Below are 13,168 nucleotides of genomic sequence, written 5' to 3'. Positions count from 1 at the left end.
CAGAGAGAACTCAAAAGGTTTTTTCTTACATCCGATATCTCTTTTTGGCATGTTTTGCCGTTTTAGATGCAAAGCATCTATTTTTGTTTCGCTCCAGTGTGGCGCTGATCATTACGTCATTTCATTCTGCATTTCCCTTGGTTAGTTAGTTGACACAGGTCACAGTGAATTTCTGACTTTGTCTGAATTTTTATCAGATTGTCTTTGGTTGCAAGACTATGACAACAGCCGTCCTTGAACTGGTCTCACAGTGCGACGGAGGACCACCGATTTAGAACCAAGACCAAAGACATCGCCACCATTCTCTCACAATTGTTTTCTTTTGTTTGGGACGGCCGAGAATTGCAGTGCATATCGCACATTAGAGGCATTAATGGTCCGTGTAGGAAAGGTGTAAATGGAGTTCAGCTGATTAACAGCGACCAAAGCTTTTCCCAATCTTAGTCACATTCATCTGTTCTCACACACACACACACACACACACACACACACACACACACACACACACACACACACACACACACACACACACACACACACACACACACACACACACACACACACACACACACACACACACACCAATGAAAGGTCCATCCATTCAGAGCAGTTTGGGGTTCAGCGTCATGCTCAGGTGGAGGATTCAACCTGCAACCGTAGCCATGCTTGTGTAACTGTGGCCTCAGTTGAGGAGTGCACAAACTTGGTTTCGAAACACCCATTCTGTCTGATTCCTGCAGGTACTTGTTCAACGATGCCGAGGTGAAGCCCTTCGACTCGGCCCAGCTGGCCTCCGAGTGCTTTGGTGGAGAGATGACGGTACGAGCCGCAGCGCAAATAAAAAGCTATCAAATCACATTGCAGGACATGTTTGATCTCAACTTCTTTGTTCATCTTTCAGACGAAAACCTACGACTCCGTCACTGACAAGTTTATGGACTTCTCATTCGAGAAGGTGAGGAGAATCTCGGCTTTCTTTTCATCTTCTTCTTGATTTACTTTGCAGAAGTGAGAGAGTGAGACTGTTTGTGCTTTCAGACACACAGTGCCTACATGCTCTTCTATAAGAGAGTGGAGCTGGAGGAGGAGAATGGGAAGGACTTTAACTTTGATGTCTCTCCTGATCTACTTGAGGTGCTGGAGGTTTTTGTCTTTCTCAAGTAAATACATTCACACGGACATCCACATCCTAAATATGGACTTTTGTGTGTTTCAGTGGATCTGGCATGATAACATGCAGTTCCTCCAGGATAAAAACATATTTGAGCACACTTACTTTGGGTGAGTAGGAAGTGTTGATTTTTTTTGTAGAATAAACTCAATCATGTCTTTGTCCTCGAGACTCTCAAGTGTTTTTTTTTGTTTTTTGTTCAGGTTCATGTGGCAGCTCTGTAGCAGCATCCCCAGCACTCTACCCGACCCCAAAGCTGTTTCCCTCATGACTGCTAAGGTAACGAATGTTAAGAGATTAGCTTTTTAAATGTCTACCACACTCTTATTTAAAACAGTCCACACACTAAAATGAAAATAACTTGTCTTATAACATGAAGTTTGAATATTCTAATTGTTGAACAAGAAGTTTTTCAATTTTTAACACTTTTTTTTTAAATAATGAAATTATTCAGTATTAGTTTGTTGTTCTGTCCACATTGTGAAAATGTGAAGCTATTGTAGTTGCGCAACCATGAACATTCAACAGCTTCCAAAGCAAACATGCTTATACACAGAGAGACCACTTTTTAATGGACGGTTACCGGGGTTAACCTTTAGTTACTTGCCAATACGGAGTACCTCATTCATACTCCTTATGCATGAGGCTTAGTTAGTTGACACAGGTCACAGCAGCGTCACGGGCGACGTTTCTGGTGCGTGGCGTTGTATCAGTGATCTTTTTCCAAGCATGAGTGATGAACATAGAACTGCAAAGTTACTTCCAGCTCAATCTTTGTTTCATATATAAAATCATGTGACATCAGCTATATTAAACCAGGCTGCACTCAAATGTTCTTTTTTCACTTGCAGCTCAGCACATCTTTCGTCCTTGAGACTTTCATTCATTCTAAGGAGAAGGTACTGTGCTCCCACCTTGCTGCCTGTTTTACTCGCTGCACATGGGTGTGACAGTTGCATATGACTGGTGTGTGTCCCTCCTGCTCCCTCTCCCTCCTTCTTTCTCCCTCCAGCCCACCATGCTGCAGTGGATAGAACTTCTGACCAAACAGTTCAACAACAGCCAGGCTGCCTGCGAGGTTTGAGCTTCAACATTCGTTTCTCACTCAGGACGTCCTGCGATTTGTTCAGCTGGTGGCTGATGGGATGTTTCTTCTGTTTTAGTGGTTTTTGGATCGAATGGCTGATGACAACTGGTGGCCAATGCAGATCCTCATAAAGTGCCCCAATCAGATAGTCAGACAGGTCGGTCAAAAGCACACACAAAGAAAAGTTTTGTCGATGTGTGAGAATACTATTTTATATTGTCTCTTGTGGCCTTTGTGTTCCAGATGTTCCAGAGGTTGTGTATCCATGTGATCCAGAGGCTGCGGCCGGTTCATGCTCATCTGTACCTGCAGCCCGGCATGGAGGATGGGTGAGTCACCTCTAAAGGAAAGAGCCTATAAGTTAACAAAATTAACAATTCAGATGTTTTATCAGATCTTAATATGAGGAAACTCATCTCATATACCCACTTATCTACTGAGCTATCTATCCATCCACACACATGTTTTCAGACTAGGTCTTTGAGTGCTGCCCATCATGTTTTCATCAAACTGTTGTACTTCTATACCTCAGGTTTAGCTCATCTGAAAGTACTTATTTTATATTGATAAAGAAAATTGACAGGCCGTTTGAGGCGTGCAGCACAAACAGTGCGGGAGTTGTGTTGTTGAGATCAGATGGCGACAGAGATCCAGAGAGGAGCTACTTGTCACCCAGTGTCTCTGTCACACTGAGCTCTGGGAAAGATTTGTGGCTCTACATGATTAATATACACCTCTGCAGCTTCTGCTGAAGACGTGTCTGATTCGATCTGTAGGTCAGGTGTCGCTCTTTGAACTTTTCCATTTGTGTGTGTTAAGCTCCGATGACATGGACGGCCCGGTGGAGGACATTGGCAGCCGGTCCTGCGTCACTCGCTTTGTTAAGACGCTCCTGTCCATCATGGAGCACGGTGTCAAACCGCACAGCAAACACCTGACGGAGTACTTTGCTTTTCTCTACGAGTTTGCCAAGATGGGAGAGGAGGAGGTCAGTCGCTTCCGCAGCAAGCCCAGAGCTTTACTCTGAAAGTCTCCACTTCATCAGATGAAGTGACAATGTAGAAACATTTCAGGTGACTTCAAACCAAACTCAGTGATTGTTTTTATTGTGTCTGCAGAGCCAGTTTTTGTTGTCACTACAAGCCATATCCATTATGGTGCATTTCTACATGGGAACCAAAGGCCCCGAGAATGTAAGTTTACCACGCATTTTTCATTTTTATTTTACTCGCATTCCACACTTATTTTAAAAAATGATCAAATCTCCTGGATAAAACCAGCTGATGGACAGTAAAACAAGGTAGCCAGAGCTTTTAGGAAAAGAAAAAATAGAAAGAATAGAAAAAAGAAAAGAAAGATTTGCTGGTACATCTACAACTGCTCTGACCATAGGGAAACGTACAGCAGCTATAAATAGCTACGATTTATGAATTTTCTTTAGAGTTTTTATTATTTTTTTCTTTCTTTCTTTACTTCAGATAATTGGTCATTTTTGCGACTCTGGACGAATTTCATTTGATGGAAAATCATGAAAACTGTTCTTTTGGTCATAAAGGTTGCAGACCCTTTAGCTAGTCCAACCCAAAGGTGTAATACCGTTTTTTATACACAAGGTAGGGCTGCAAGTTTGAAAGAGAAACAAACTGTGTTGACTGCTGGGTGTTTCCACTCCAAGCAGTTTTTTTAAAAAATGTTTTTAAAAGCAGAAATGATACAAAATGTCATTAATTTCTTGGATCAGCTCTTGGAGATTAAAGAAAATTAATTATTTGCGACCTTTCAATGTTGTTTTTTTCTTCCCTAAACTGGTAAATGGTTGCGGTTTGCTGTTACCGCAAAAATAATGTTGGAAACAAAGTGTACTGACCTTGTTGGAAAAATTCACTTATCTTTAGTGTTGTTAATGACACATATAATCATGCCAAGTTATTACTCTTATCACTGAACACTTGCAAGAAGTGACACTGGTGGCTGAAATCACACAAGCGAATTATAAGATAAGAGAATGAAAGCAAGTTGAATATAAATTAAAAATGTACCCTTTGTGACCGCTAGAAAGTCATTTCCATGCCACGGTCATTTAGGAATATTTAGTTATAAAAACAGCACACTCAGTGAAACTGTGACATAATAATGACAAACACTCTGACGTGTGTGAGGCGCATCATTTGTGTAAATGTTTCACACTCTCCGTCAGCCTCAGGTGGAGGTACTGTCTGAGGAGGAAGGGGAGGAGGAGGATGAGGAGGAGGACATCCTGTCGCTGGCAGAGGAGAAATACCGTCCTGCAGCTCTGGAGAAGATGATCGCCCTCATCGCTCTGCTGGTGGAGCAGTCTCGCTCCGAGAGGTAAGCTCTCCGCTCACGAACTGCTCCTCGCTCGATTCAGCCTGAAGGTCTAAACTCTTGTCTGCTCTGTCCAGACACCTGACTCTTTCCCAGAGTGACATGGCGGCGCTGACCGGCGGGAAAGGCTTCCCCTTCCTGTTCCAGCACATCAGAGATGGCATCAACATCCGGCAGACCTGCAATCTTATCTTCAGCCTCTGTCGCTATAACAACCGTCTCGCCGAACACGTACGTTTAGCTGAAATGTCACGAGTTCAGACTCTGCTGGGCTTCAGTCAGCTGCACACAGCAGATTAAGCAGCGACGGAAATTGTTATTCTGTCTTTCTGAATGTGGAAGTAATGTGATCGATGTGCTCGCTCCACAGATCGTTTCCATGCTCTTCACCTCCATTGCAAAGCTCACACCCGAGGTAAGCAGCTCCGAGACCAGCTGGAAGTCTGGGGCACTTCTGGTTTCATTCTGATCGTCACAATATCTCCAACTCACCTGAACAATTTATGTAGCATCTTCATTAAATATACCACACATGTCCACAACGCAAATACAGCAAAACCTAATAAATAAGAAACTAACAGAAGTTTTAATGCCAATACCATGAAGGGTTAGGAGGAACTGTGCGGGGAATTTCATTACATATTGTCACACTATACAGTGGGATTATTGTAGGAAAACAAAAAAAGGCAGCACAAATTACTTTGTTTGACACAAATTAGGAGATTTATTTAAAGTGTAACACAAAAATCTGTTATTGCTCCAGCATGAACCAACAGTGAAGATTTTATATTTCTAGTTTAACTTTTGCATTTTCTGTCTGGATTGTCAGCTGCAAGGATCACTGAAGGTTTTTTTTTATTTACAGAAACTGTAGACAAAAACTTAAATGTACACTTTATAATTTCAAACTTCAAACTGCTGTAAGAAAGGAGCCACAGTGTCCAGAAGAGATTTTACATGCAGTTATATCATGATTTTACGGTCTTTAGGAATAGTGTTTTGGGGAAAGTTAGCACTTAATATTTGAACTCTTTTTTCAAATAAATTGGATTTAAAAAAAAAAAAAAAAAAAAGTATTTTAAAAATCTGATTTTTTTTTAAAGCTTATTAACTTACACAATGACCATACAGATCTAGTTCTGTTTTTGTTTACCAGTATTCAGCTTATAGCCTTGTATTTAAAGTGAGTTTGAGTAATTGTATAACCAGCGACAAGCACATTATATTTCCATGCATTGTTCTTCTCTGTTATGTGATTACAAAGTGAAGGTATGAAAAGTGACTCCCCCCTCTGTTTTCTCCATCAGGCTGCCAACCCGTTCTTCAAACTGTTAACAATGTTGATGGAGTTTGCAGGCGGCCCACCAGGGATGCCCTCCTTCGCTTCTTATATCCTGCAGAGGATCTGGGAGGTAAGAGGAGTGATGCCTGAAGAAACATTTGGTCTGATACGCTCATGAATCAGTCTCTCCTGCTGATAATGCAACACACCCACCCTTTTGTTTACTGCTTTATATGAAAATATGTAACAGTTTAAAAAAAGGTGTTACGCCGATATTTGAGCTCCTGTGTGCTTCTCCGTCAGGTGATCGAGTACAACCCCTCCCAGTGTCTGGACTGGCTGGCTGTGCAGACTCCCAGGAACAAGCTGGCCCACAGCTGGGTGCTGCAGAACATGGAGAACTGGGTGGAGCGCTTCCTGCTGGCACACAACTACCCCCGAGTCCGCACATGTAAGAACCGCTCAGACTCTGAAGATTACCGCATTGTGCTGCATTTTATTGAATGCAGAGTTGATTGATTTGATTGTTTTCTTAGCTGTTTTTGCTGTAAATCAGGGGTGTCAAAGATTGATCTTGAGTGGGTTGGACCAGTACATTTGTGCCACAATAACCTTCAAATTTATACTCAAAAGTTTTTCTTTGTTCTGGTGCAAAGTATACATGATGTTTTCACAAAACCGAACAATTACTACAATCGCAACACAAAGTAAATTTTAATTGATCCTTCTGGTGTTCAATACAGTGAAATGTCCGAAAAAACGTATCTTATCGCTGTTTCATTATGGGTGTTGTTACACCCTGTCAGCATAACTTTGAGGCTAATGCTAGTTTTCTAGCTTTCATGGCAGCAGCACTGATATCTCAGCATTGTATTGTGTCCGCTACTCCAAAGAAATCTTAAAAGAAACGCACACTAAAAACCCATTGTTTTGGTTGACATTTTTACAATTTGCTTGGTGGTGTGGCCGGATTGGAGCCTCTTTTTGGGCTGCTTCTGGCCCACGGGCCTTATGTTCGACACCCTTATGTTTGACGTAAAATGGGATTATATTTTGACTTGAACTTGTATGTTTTTGATTATATGAGTGCATGTCTGTGCAAAGAACTCCTGCTTTTGACTTTGAAATAATTAAGTGCATAAAGCAAGAAGTCACAGTCGCTTCTTCTTCATCTTCCCAGCGGCGGCGTACCTCCTGGTCTCCCTCATTCCCAGTAACTCCTTCCGCCAGATGTTTCGCTCCACACGTTCACTCCACCTGCCCACCCGGGAGCTGCCGCTGTCTCCCGACACCACCGTGGTTCTGCACCAAGTCTACAACCTGCTGCTGGGGCTGCTGGGACGCGCCAAGCTGTACGTGGACGCCAGCGTTCACGGCACCACCAAGCTGGTGCAGTACTTCAGTTTCATGACCTACTGCCTCATCTCCAAGACGGAGAAGCTCATGTTCTCCGGATACTTCATGGACCTCTGGAACCTCTTCCAGGTGTTTATCCGTCTCTTATTCATCAAGATTAGAAATCTGTTTTTTTAATTGTTTATTGGAAATGATCCATCAGTTGCACACGTGTGCCATGTGCTGCATAATGACCTTCTGAACGTTTCCTCAGCCCAAACTGTCGGAGCCGGCCATCGCCACCAACCACAATAAGCAGGCGCTGCTGTCCTTCTGGTACAACGTATGCGTGGACTGTGCGGAGAACGTCCGGCTGGTGGTGCAGAACCCCGTGGTGACCAAGAACATCGCCTTCAACTACATCCTGGCCGACCACGACGACCAGGAGGTGGTGCTCTTCAACCGCGGCATGCTGCCCGCCTACTATGGCATCCTGCGCATGTGCTGCGAGCAGTCGCCTGCTTTCACTCGCCAGCTGGCCTCGCACCAGAACATCCAGTGGGCCTTCAAGAACCTGACGCCGCACGCCAGCCAGTACCCGGGGGTGAGTGGAGAGTCGGACACAGCGGATTCAGCCTTTGCTTTGTAGACGGGATACGGTTCGATCAGAGCTCTGCAACCTCTACGACCAAAACCGACACTTTGGTCACTTTTCACCAAATCAAATTTAAATTGGACCTGCAAAACATGTGTAACCTTAAAAATTAAGAAAGTTTCTTGTATAGATTTGATATACGAACAAAAATTTGTATTCATGGAGTTTCAGTTATAGTTTAGAATAGGAAATATTTCATTACGTTTTCAGCTGTTTATGGACCCCAGTTTAGCAATTTCACCTTATTTCTTGTCCCTTTTTGTTTTTTAAGAAATTTTTGACATTTGAGTTTTTAAATTTTATTTCTATAGCACTTTTCATACAGATATTGATAAAAAAGAAGTCTGTATGAAATGCTCACCACAGCTTAATAAAAGCACAGACACTCGAAACGCTAAAGGTGTGTGTGTGTGTGTGTGTGTGTGTGTGTGTGTGTGTGTGTGTGTGTGTGTGTGTGTGTGTGTGTGTGTGTGTGTGTGTGTGTGTGTGTGTGTGTGTGTGTGTGTGTGTGTGTGTGTGTGTGTGTGTGTGTGTGTGTGTGTGTGTGTGTGTGTGTGTGTGTGTGTGTGTGTGTGTGTGTGTGTGTGTGTGTGTGTGTGTGTGTGTGTGTGTGTGTGTGTGTGTGTTAGGCTGTGGAGGAGCTCTTCAACTTGATGCAGCTGTTTGTGGCTCAGAGAGCCGACATGAGAGAAGAAGAAGTGGAGGACGTTAAACAATTTAAGAAGACCACCATCAGCTGCTACCTGCGCTGCCTGGACGGACGCTCCTGCTGGACCACTCTTATCAGGTTGGCACACACACACACTGTAAACAGAGCTGTATCCTCGTTATATCAAGTTGGAATACAGAGCTGAAGGACTGTCCTCTCTGCTCTTCCTCTCAGTGCCTTTCGAGTTCTGCTGGAGAACGATGAAGATCGACTGCTGGTGGTCTTCAACAGAGGACTCATCCTCATGACTGAGGTAGAATCAGTTCTCCTCCCACCTGCATGTCATACAAAACTAAAGATTTATCTCTTAACTTGTTCCTGTCATGGAATCATGACATCACATTGGGTATATAAAGGATAATAGATCGTGTGACACTTGATTTTAAGATTTATTGCAATAAAACATTGATGTTGTCAGAAGCGTCTCAATAAGAAGTTTCTGAGTGTGCCTCTGTGTCCTGCAGTCCTTCAACACTCTTCACATGATGTACCACGAAGCGACGGCATGCCACGTCACCGGAGACCTGGTGGAGCTGCTCTCCATCTTCCTGTCTGTCCTGAAAGCCACGCGGCCATACCTGCAGCGCAAAGGTCAGACCAGCACACTACCTGAAAGGACGGGGGGAACCTGAAAGTAGCTCTCCTCAGACTGAAATGAAGAAACTTGGGCTGGATTCAAGAAGTTACAATCTGAATCCGCTGCTTGGTGTAGGAATTCTTAGTGCTTGATTTTGCTCCTGTCAGATCGCCTCCATGCTTCTCATTTACTTACTGCTTGTTCACTATTTATGTGACAAAATAAGCTTGATGGTCGTAGATTTGATGACACTAGAGGCGTGGCGTTAAGCAAATCTGATCAGCCTGGTATCACAGCCGTCGAATTAACACATGTCAAATACATGAACGAGGCCTGTTTCCAATCTCAAAATATCTTGAGTGCTTGAGTCCTTTTCCTGCTCACATCGTCCAAAAGCAGATTCAATTTGTGCCACATAAGAGCAAAACATCAGAATTGGGTCACATGACACTGGCTGTGTAAATGCATTGGATTGCTTCCTTCAGTTTGTCCCAACACGTTTCTCTCCCCTCGGTGTCTCTCAGATGTGAAGCAGGCTCTGATCCAGTGGCAGGAGAGGATCGACTTCGCTCACAAGCTGCTCACACTTCTCAACTCCTACAGCCCTCCTGAGCTCCGCAACGCCTGCCTGGGTAACTCTCCTCACCTCCACGCCCGTCAGGCTGATGTTGCCCTGTGTGACTCCTCGCTGTGATAAAGGCTTCGTTTTGTCCTTCCTCTCTCAGATGTGCTGAAGGAGCTCGTTCTGCTTAGCCCACATGATTTCTTGCACACTCTGGTCCCGTTCCTGCAGCACAACCACTGCACGTATCACCACAGCAACATCCCCAGTAAGTACCTTCCTCCTGTCTCAGGTTTGTGTCACCTGTACTGAAGCTCTGACCATGTGGGAAGGCGGTTAAACTTCACTGAGCTGTCAGGAAGTGGAGATTCTACCGTTAATGTAGTGAGAAGAATATTTTGATCCACTTCTCAGGATTATTTGTGTTCATTTTGGAATTGAAGCCTCACGACTTCTCATCTGAATTTCATTGAAACTTGAGTGACACAATTTTTCGTTTTTTCCAACAAATAGCTTTCAGAATCTGAGGTGTATAAAGAAACTTTGAAGGGACTCATCTGACGTCTCTGTCTGTCCACAGTGTCTTTTGGACCCTACCTGCCCTGTCGGGAAAACATCAAGCTGATGGGAGCCAAAAACAACATCCGACCCCCAAGACCAGAGCTCAACATGTGTCTGCTGCCATCGCTGGTGGAGAGCGGCAAGGTAAGTCTGAAGTATTTAAAACCTACTGGACTGAATCACAGGCAATGATCGTCACAACATGCTTCAGTACGGAAGAGTACCAGCGCTATAGTCTACAGCAGGGGTGTTGAGCATAATGACCGACTCAAATCCGGCCAAACCACCAAGCAAAAAAGTAGCAGACACTGAGACCTGAGGTCTGTACTACGACGCTGGATTTTCTCTTATCGAGATAACTTAACCCTGGGGTACTACGATGCTCGCTCACTTCTCACCAGGATAAATCACCCAGCAACTTAGGCTGAATGTCTAACCTGCTCCCGAGCAGGTTATGTTCTCCATAAACAGTCAGAGCTTGGCCTCCTGACCAATCAGATCTCTTGGAAAACGCCCTGCCCATTCTTAAATGGTGGTGATTAGTGGGCGGGTTCAACACTGAGCTGCAGCTGAGAGGAGATGAGAAATTAATTCAGAGCGATCTTTTTGACATAATAAAATAAATCCTGGTCACTGAGGCTTTGAAGGTGGTTTTTGTTCTTGACTTGTTCCAGGTCTGTTTTTCTCCACGAGGGTTGATCTGGAATAATGAGGTTAATGATCACACCTGACCGAACTACAGAAACATGAATTTATGAAACGTTGCGGTGATGAATTAATATTCCAACACAAGAGAAATTCAGCCTAAAAACAACTGGATGGAAAATCTAAACTAAAAGAAGAGCAGTGAGGAAGTTCAGCCCGACACGTTTCTGCTGTATTAAAGTGAAACTGAGCGATCACGGTGCCATGCTGTCCGTTTATATTGCCGAAGAATTAATATCGTATAATCTCAGGAAGTCACACACTAACAAGTCTGGAATGGGAAGTGTTGCTTTTAGCCTGCTGGATGTGTTTTAATTCTGCATATTCTCAGAGAATAACTGCTCCTTCAGTCATCTGTAAACTGCGCTGCAGAGTTTCTCCATGTGTGTGATTGGTCAGATGCTACAAACTCCGCCCCTTTCATGTAAAGGCGCACACGTAGGTCTGGGTTGGACCAGAGTTGATAACCTGCTTCGTAGAAACTGTTATCAGGATCGTGCGTGTCTGGATCAGCCAACCCAGCTAGAGATCCTGGATGTTTATCACGGTTCGTAGTACAGGACTATGAGCTGACATATTGGCATGAAAGCTAGAGACCTTGTTGCTGTGAAACTAGCCTCAAAACCATGCTGTCAGTGGGAGTTTGTAAAAACACCCATAATGCAACAGCTCCAGGAGAAGTTTTTTGCACATTTCACTGTATTTAGCACCAGAAAGTTTCATTAAGATTTACTGCTTGTTAATATTGGAGTAATTTTCAGTAGTAATTGTTTGATTTTGTGAAAATGTTTATATTTTCATTGCTTTTGCTCTGTGCCACAACAAAGGAAAAGTTAAAATTTAAAGGTTGTAATGTTTTATTTAGATTTTTAATTTAAATGTCACTACTTTACTGGTCCCATGATGAAATTGGTCTGTATGTGGCCCCTGAACTAAAATGAGTTTCACACTCCTGATCTGCATACGACTGAGACATCAGCCGTCAAATCTCTCCATCAAACATGGAACCACAGAATTTAAGCCACAATCAAAGATATGATCACTAATTTTATCTGAGATGCCCAAAATCAGAGTAAACTAGTGACGTGTGTGACTAGTTGGTTAAATTGTTAACTGTCCGTTACGTTTCCATTCCTGTACACTTTATATATTATATATGTAACAAACAACAACAAATCATTCATTCAGTTCATTCAACATTAATATTCATCTGATCCCTGTTTAACAAAACAACAAAAAGGAATATTTTAATATTTGTATTAATCCCATGCTTGTGTGTCTGTCCTTCAGGGCAAGGACGAGGTGTACGACCGGATGCTGCTGGATTACTTTCTCTCCTACCACCAGTTCATCCACCTCTTGTGTCGCGTCGCCATCAACTGCGAGAAATTCACCGACACGCTCGTCAAACTGAGTACAGATGCTTGTTTTTGTCTTTTCATCCTGACATACAGAAGAGTTTGTACCTGCAACGTGTTTGTGTTGCCTCTGTCCCTCTCAGGTGTGTTGATAGCATATGAAGGACTCCCGCTTCACCTCGCGCTCTTCCCCAAACTGTGGACAGAACTGTGTCAGTCTCAGGTACAGCTGCTTCCTCAACAGTTTGACACACAGAAAGCAGCATGTTGGTTTGTTTTTCATGGTTTGTGTGTGGCTTTCAGTCTGTTCTGGCTAAAACCTGCGTGAAGCTGCTGTGTGAGGATCCGGCCTTCAGCGAGTACATCAAGTGCATCCTCATGGATGAGCGAACGTTCCTCAACAACAACGTGGCCTACTCTTTCCTCACCTGCTTTCTGCACAAGGTACAGTTGCTGCTCTGACACATTCACTACAGACAACTTGTATGTGCAGAGCAGGTAGTTAACTTGTCCTTTATCCAAAGTTTTCACAATTTAAAATGGTGACTGCTCCTCGAATTGGCATAAAACCACTAATGATGATTTCTGAATACTCCGGCCACAGTGGAGATTTTGAAAAACTCTGTCTCCTCCTCTTTAGATGCGAACAGAGATTTGTCACAATTCATGTTTCTTGTTACACTGCCCCCTACAGGCTTGGCATGCTCATAGTAGCTCTGAACCAGGAGTATATGAGGGTCAGGGTAAATGAAGATTGTTTTGGAAATAGGCCATGTTTACAAATGACAAAAATGGATAAGTTTCCCTTCATACTTTTTTT

General features: G+C 43.4%; 1 protein-coding gene across 2 annotated transcripts in view; it reads left to right on the top strand.

Annotated features, from left to right (window-relative positions):
* Positions 1 to 13,168, top strand: part of usp34 (ubiquitin specific peptidase 34) — a 62,001-nt gene that overhangs the window by 46,393 nt on the left and 2,440 nt on the right. For both annotated transcript variants that reach the window (XM_080463314.1, XM_080463313.1), the window contains exons 49-75: positions 741 to 819; positions 902 to 955; positions 1,039 to 1,134; positions 1,217 to 1,281; positions 1,375 to 1,450; positions 2,023 to 2,070; positions 2,184 to 2,249; positions 2,335 to 2,415; positions 2,502 to 2,587; positions 3,078 to 3,246; positions 3,377 to 3,451; positions 4,456 to 4,607; positions 4,682 to 4,835; positions 4,975 to 5,019; positions 5,912 to 6,016; positions 6,190 to 6,337; positions 7,067 to 7,371; positions 7,496 to 7,825; positions 8,506 to 8,663; positions 8,760 to 8,838; positions 9,050 to 9,176; positions 9,687 to 9,794; positions 9,888 to 9,992; positions 10,305 to 10,429; positions 12,281 to 12,404; positions 12,492 to 12,571; positions 12,652 to 12,792. In XM_080463314.1, coding sequence (XP_080319440.1) covers positions 741 to 819; positions 902 to 955; positions 1,039 to 1,134; positions 1,217 to 1,281; positions 1,375 to 1,450; positions 2,023 to 2,070; positions 2,184 to 2,249; positions 2,335 to 2,415; positions 2,502 to 2,587; positions 3,078 to 3,246; positions 3,377 to 3,451; positions 4,456 to 4,607; positions 4,682 to 4,835; positions 4,975 to 5,019; positions 5,912 to 6,016; positions 6,190 to 6,337; positions 7,067 to 7,371; positions 7,496 to 7,825; positions 8,506 to 8,663; positions 8,760 to 8,838; positions 9,050 to 9,176; positions 9,687 to 9,794; positions 9,888 to 9,992; positions 10,305 to 10,429; positions 12,281 to 12,404; positions 12,492 to 12,571; positions 12,652 to 12,792 — 3,181 coding nt within the window. The remainder of the gene's footprint in view (positions 1 to 740; positions 820 to 901; positions 956 to 1,038; positions 1,135 to 1,216; positions 1,282 to 1,374; positions 1,451 to 2,022; positions 2,071 to 2,183; positions 2,250 to 2,334; positions 2,416 to 2,501; positions 2,588 to 3,077; positions 3,247 to 3,376; positions 3,452 to 4,455; positions 4,608 to 4,681; positions 4,836 to 4,974; positions 5,020 to 5,911; positions 6,017 to 6,189; positions 6,338 to 7,066; positions 7,372 to 7,495; positions 7,826 to 8,505; positions 8,664 to 8,759; positions 8,839 to 9,049; positions 9,177 to 9,686; positions 9,795 to 9,887; positions 9,993 to 10,304; positions 10,430 to 12,280; positions 12,405 to 12,491; positions 12,572 to 12,651; positions 12,793 to 13,168) is intronic.

Source organism: Lipophrys pholis, assembly GCF_963383615.2.
Source record: "Lipophrys pholis genome assembly, chromosome: 5".
In the NCBI taxonomy this organism is placed as follows: domain Eukaryota; kingdom Metazoa; phylum Chordata; class Actinopteri; order Blenniiformes; family Blenniidae; genus Lipophrys; species Lipophrys pholis.
The sequence above is the reverse complement of the archived record's forward strand: the minus strand, read 5'-3'. Positions and strand labels throughout refer to the sequence as shown.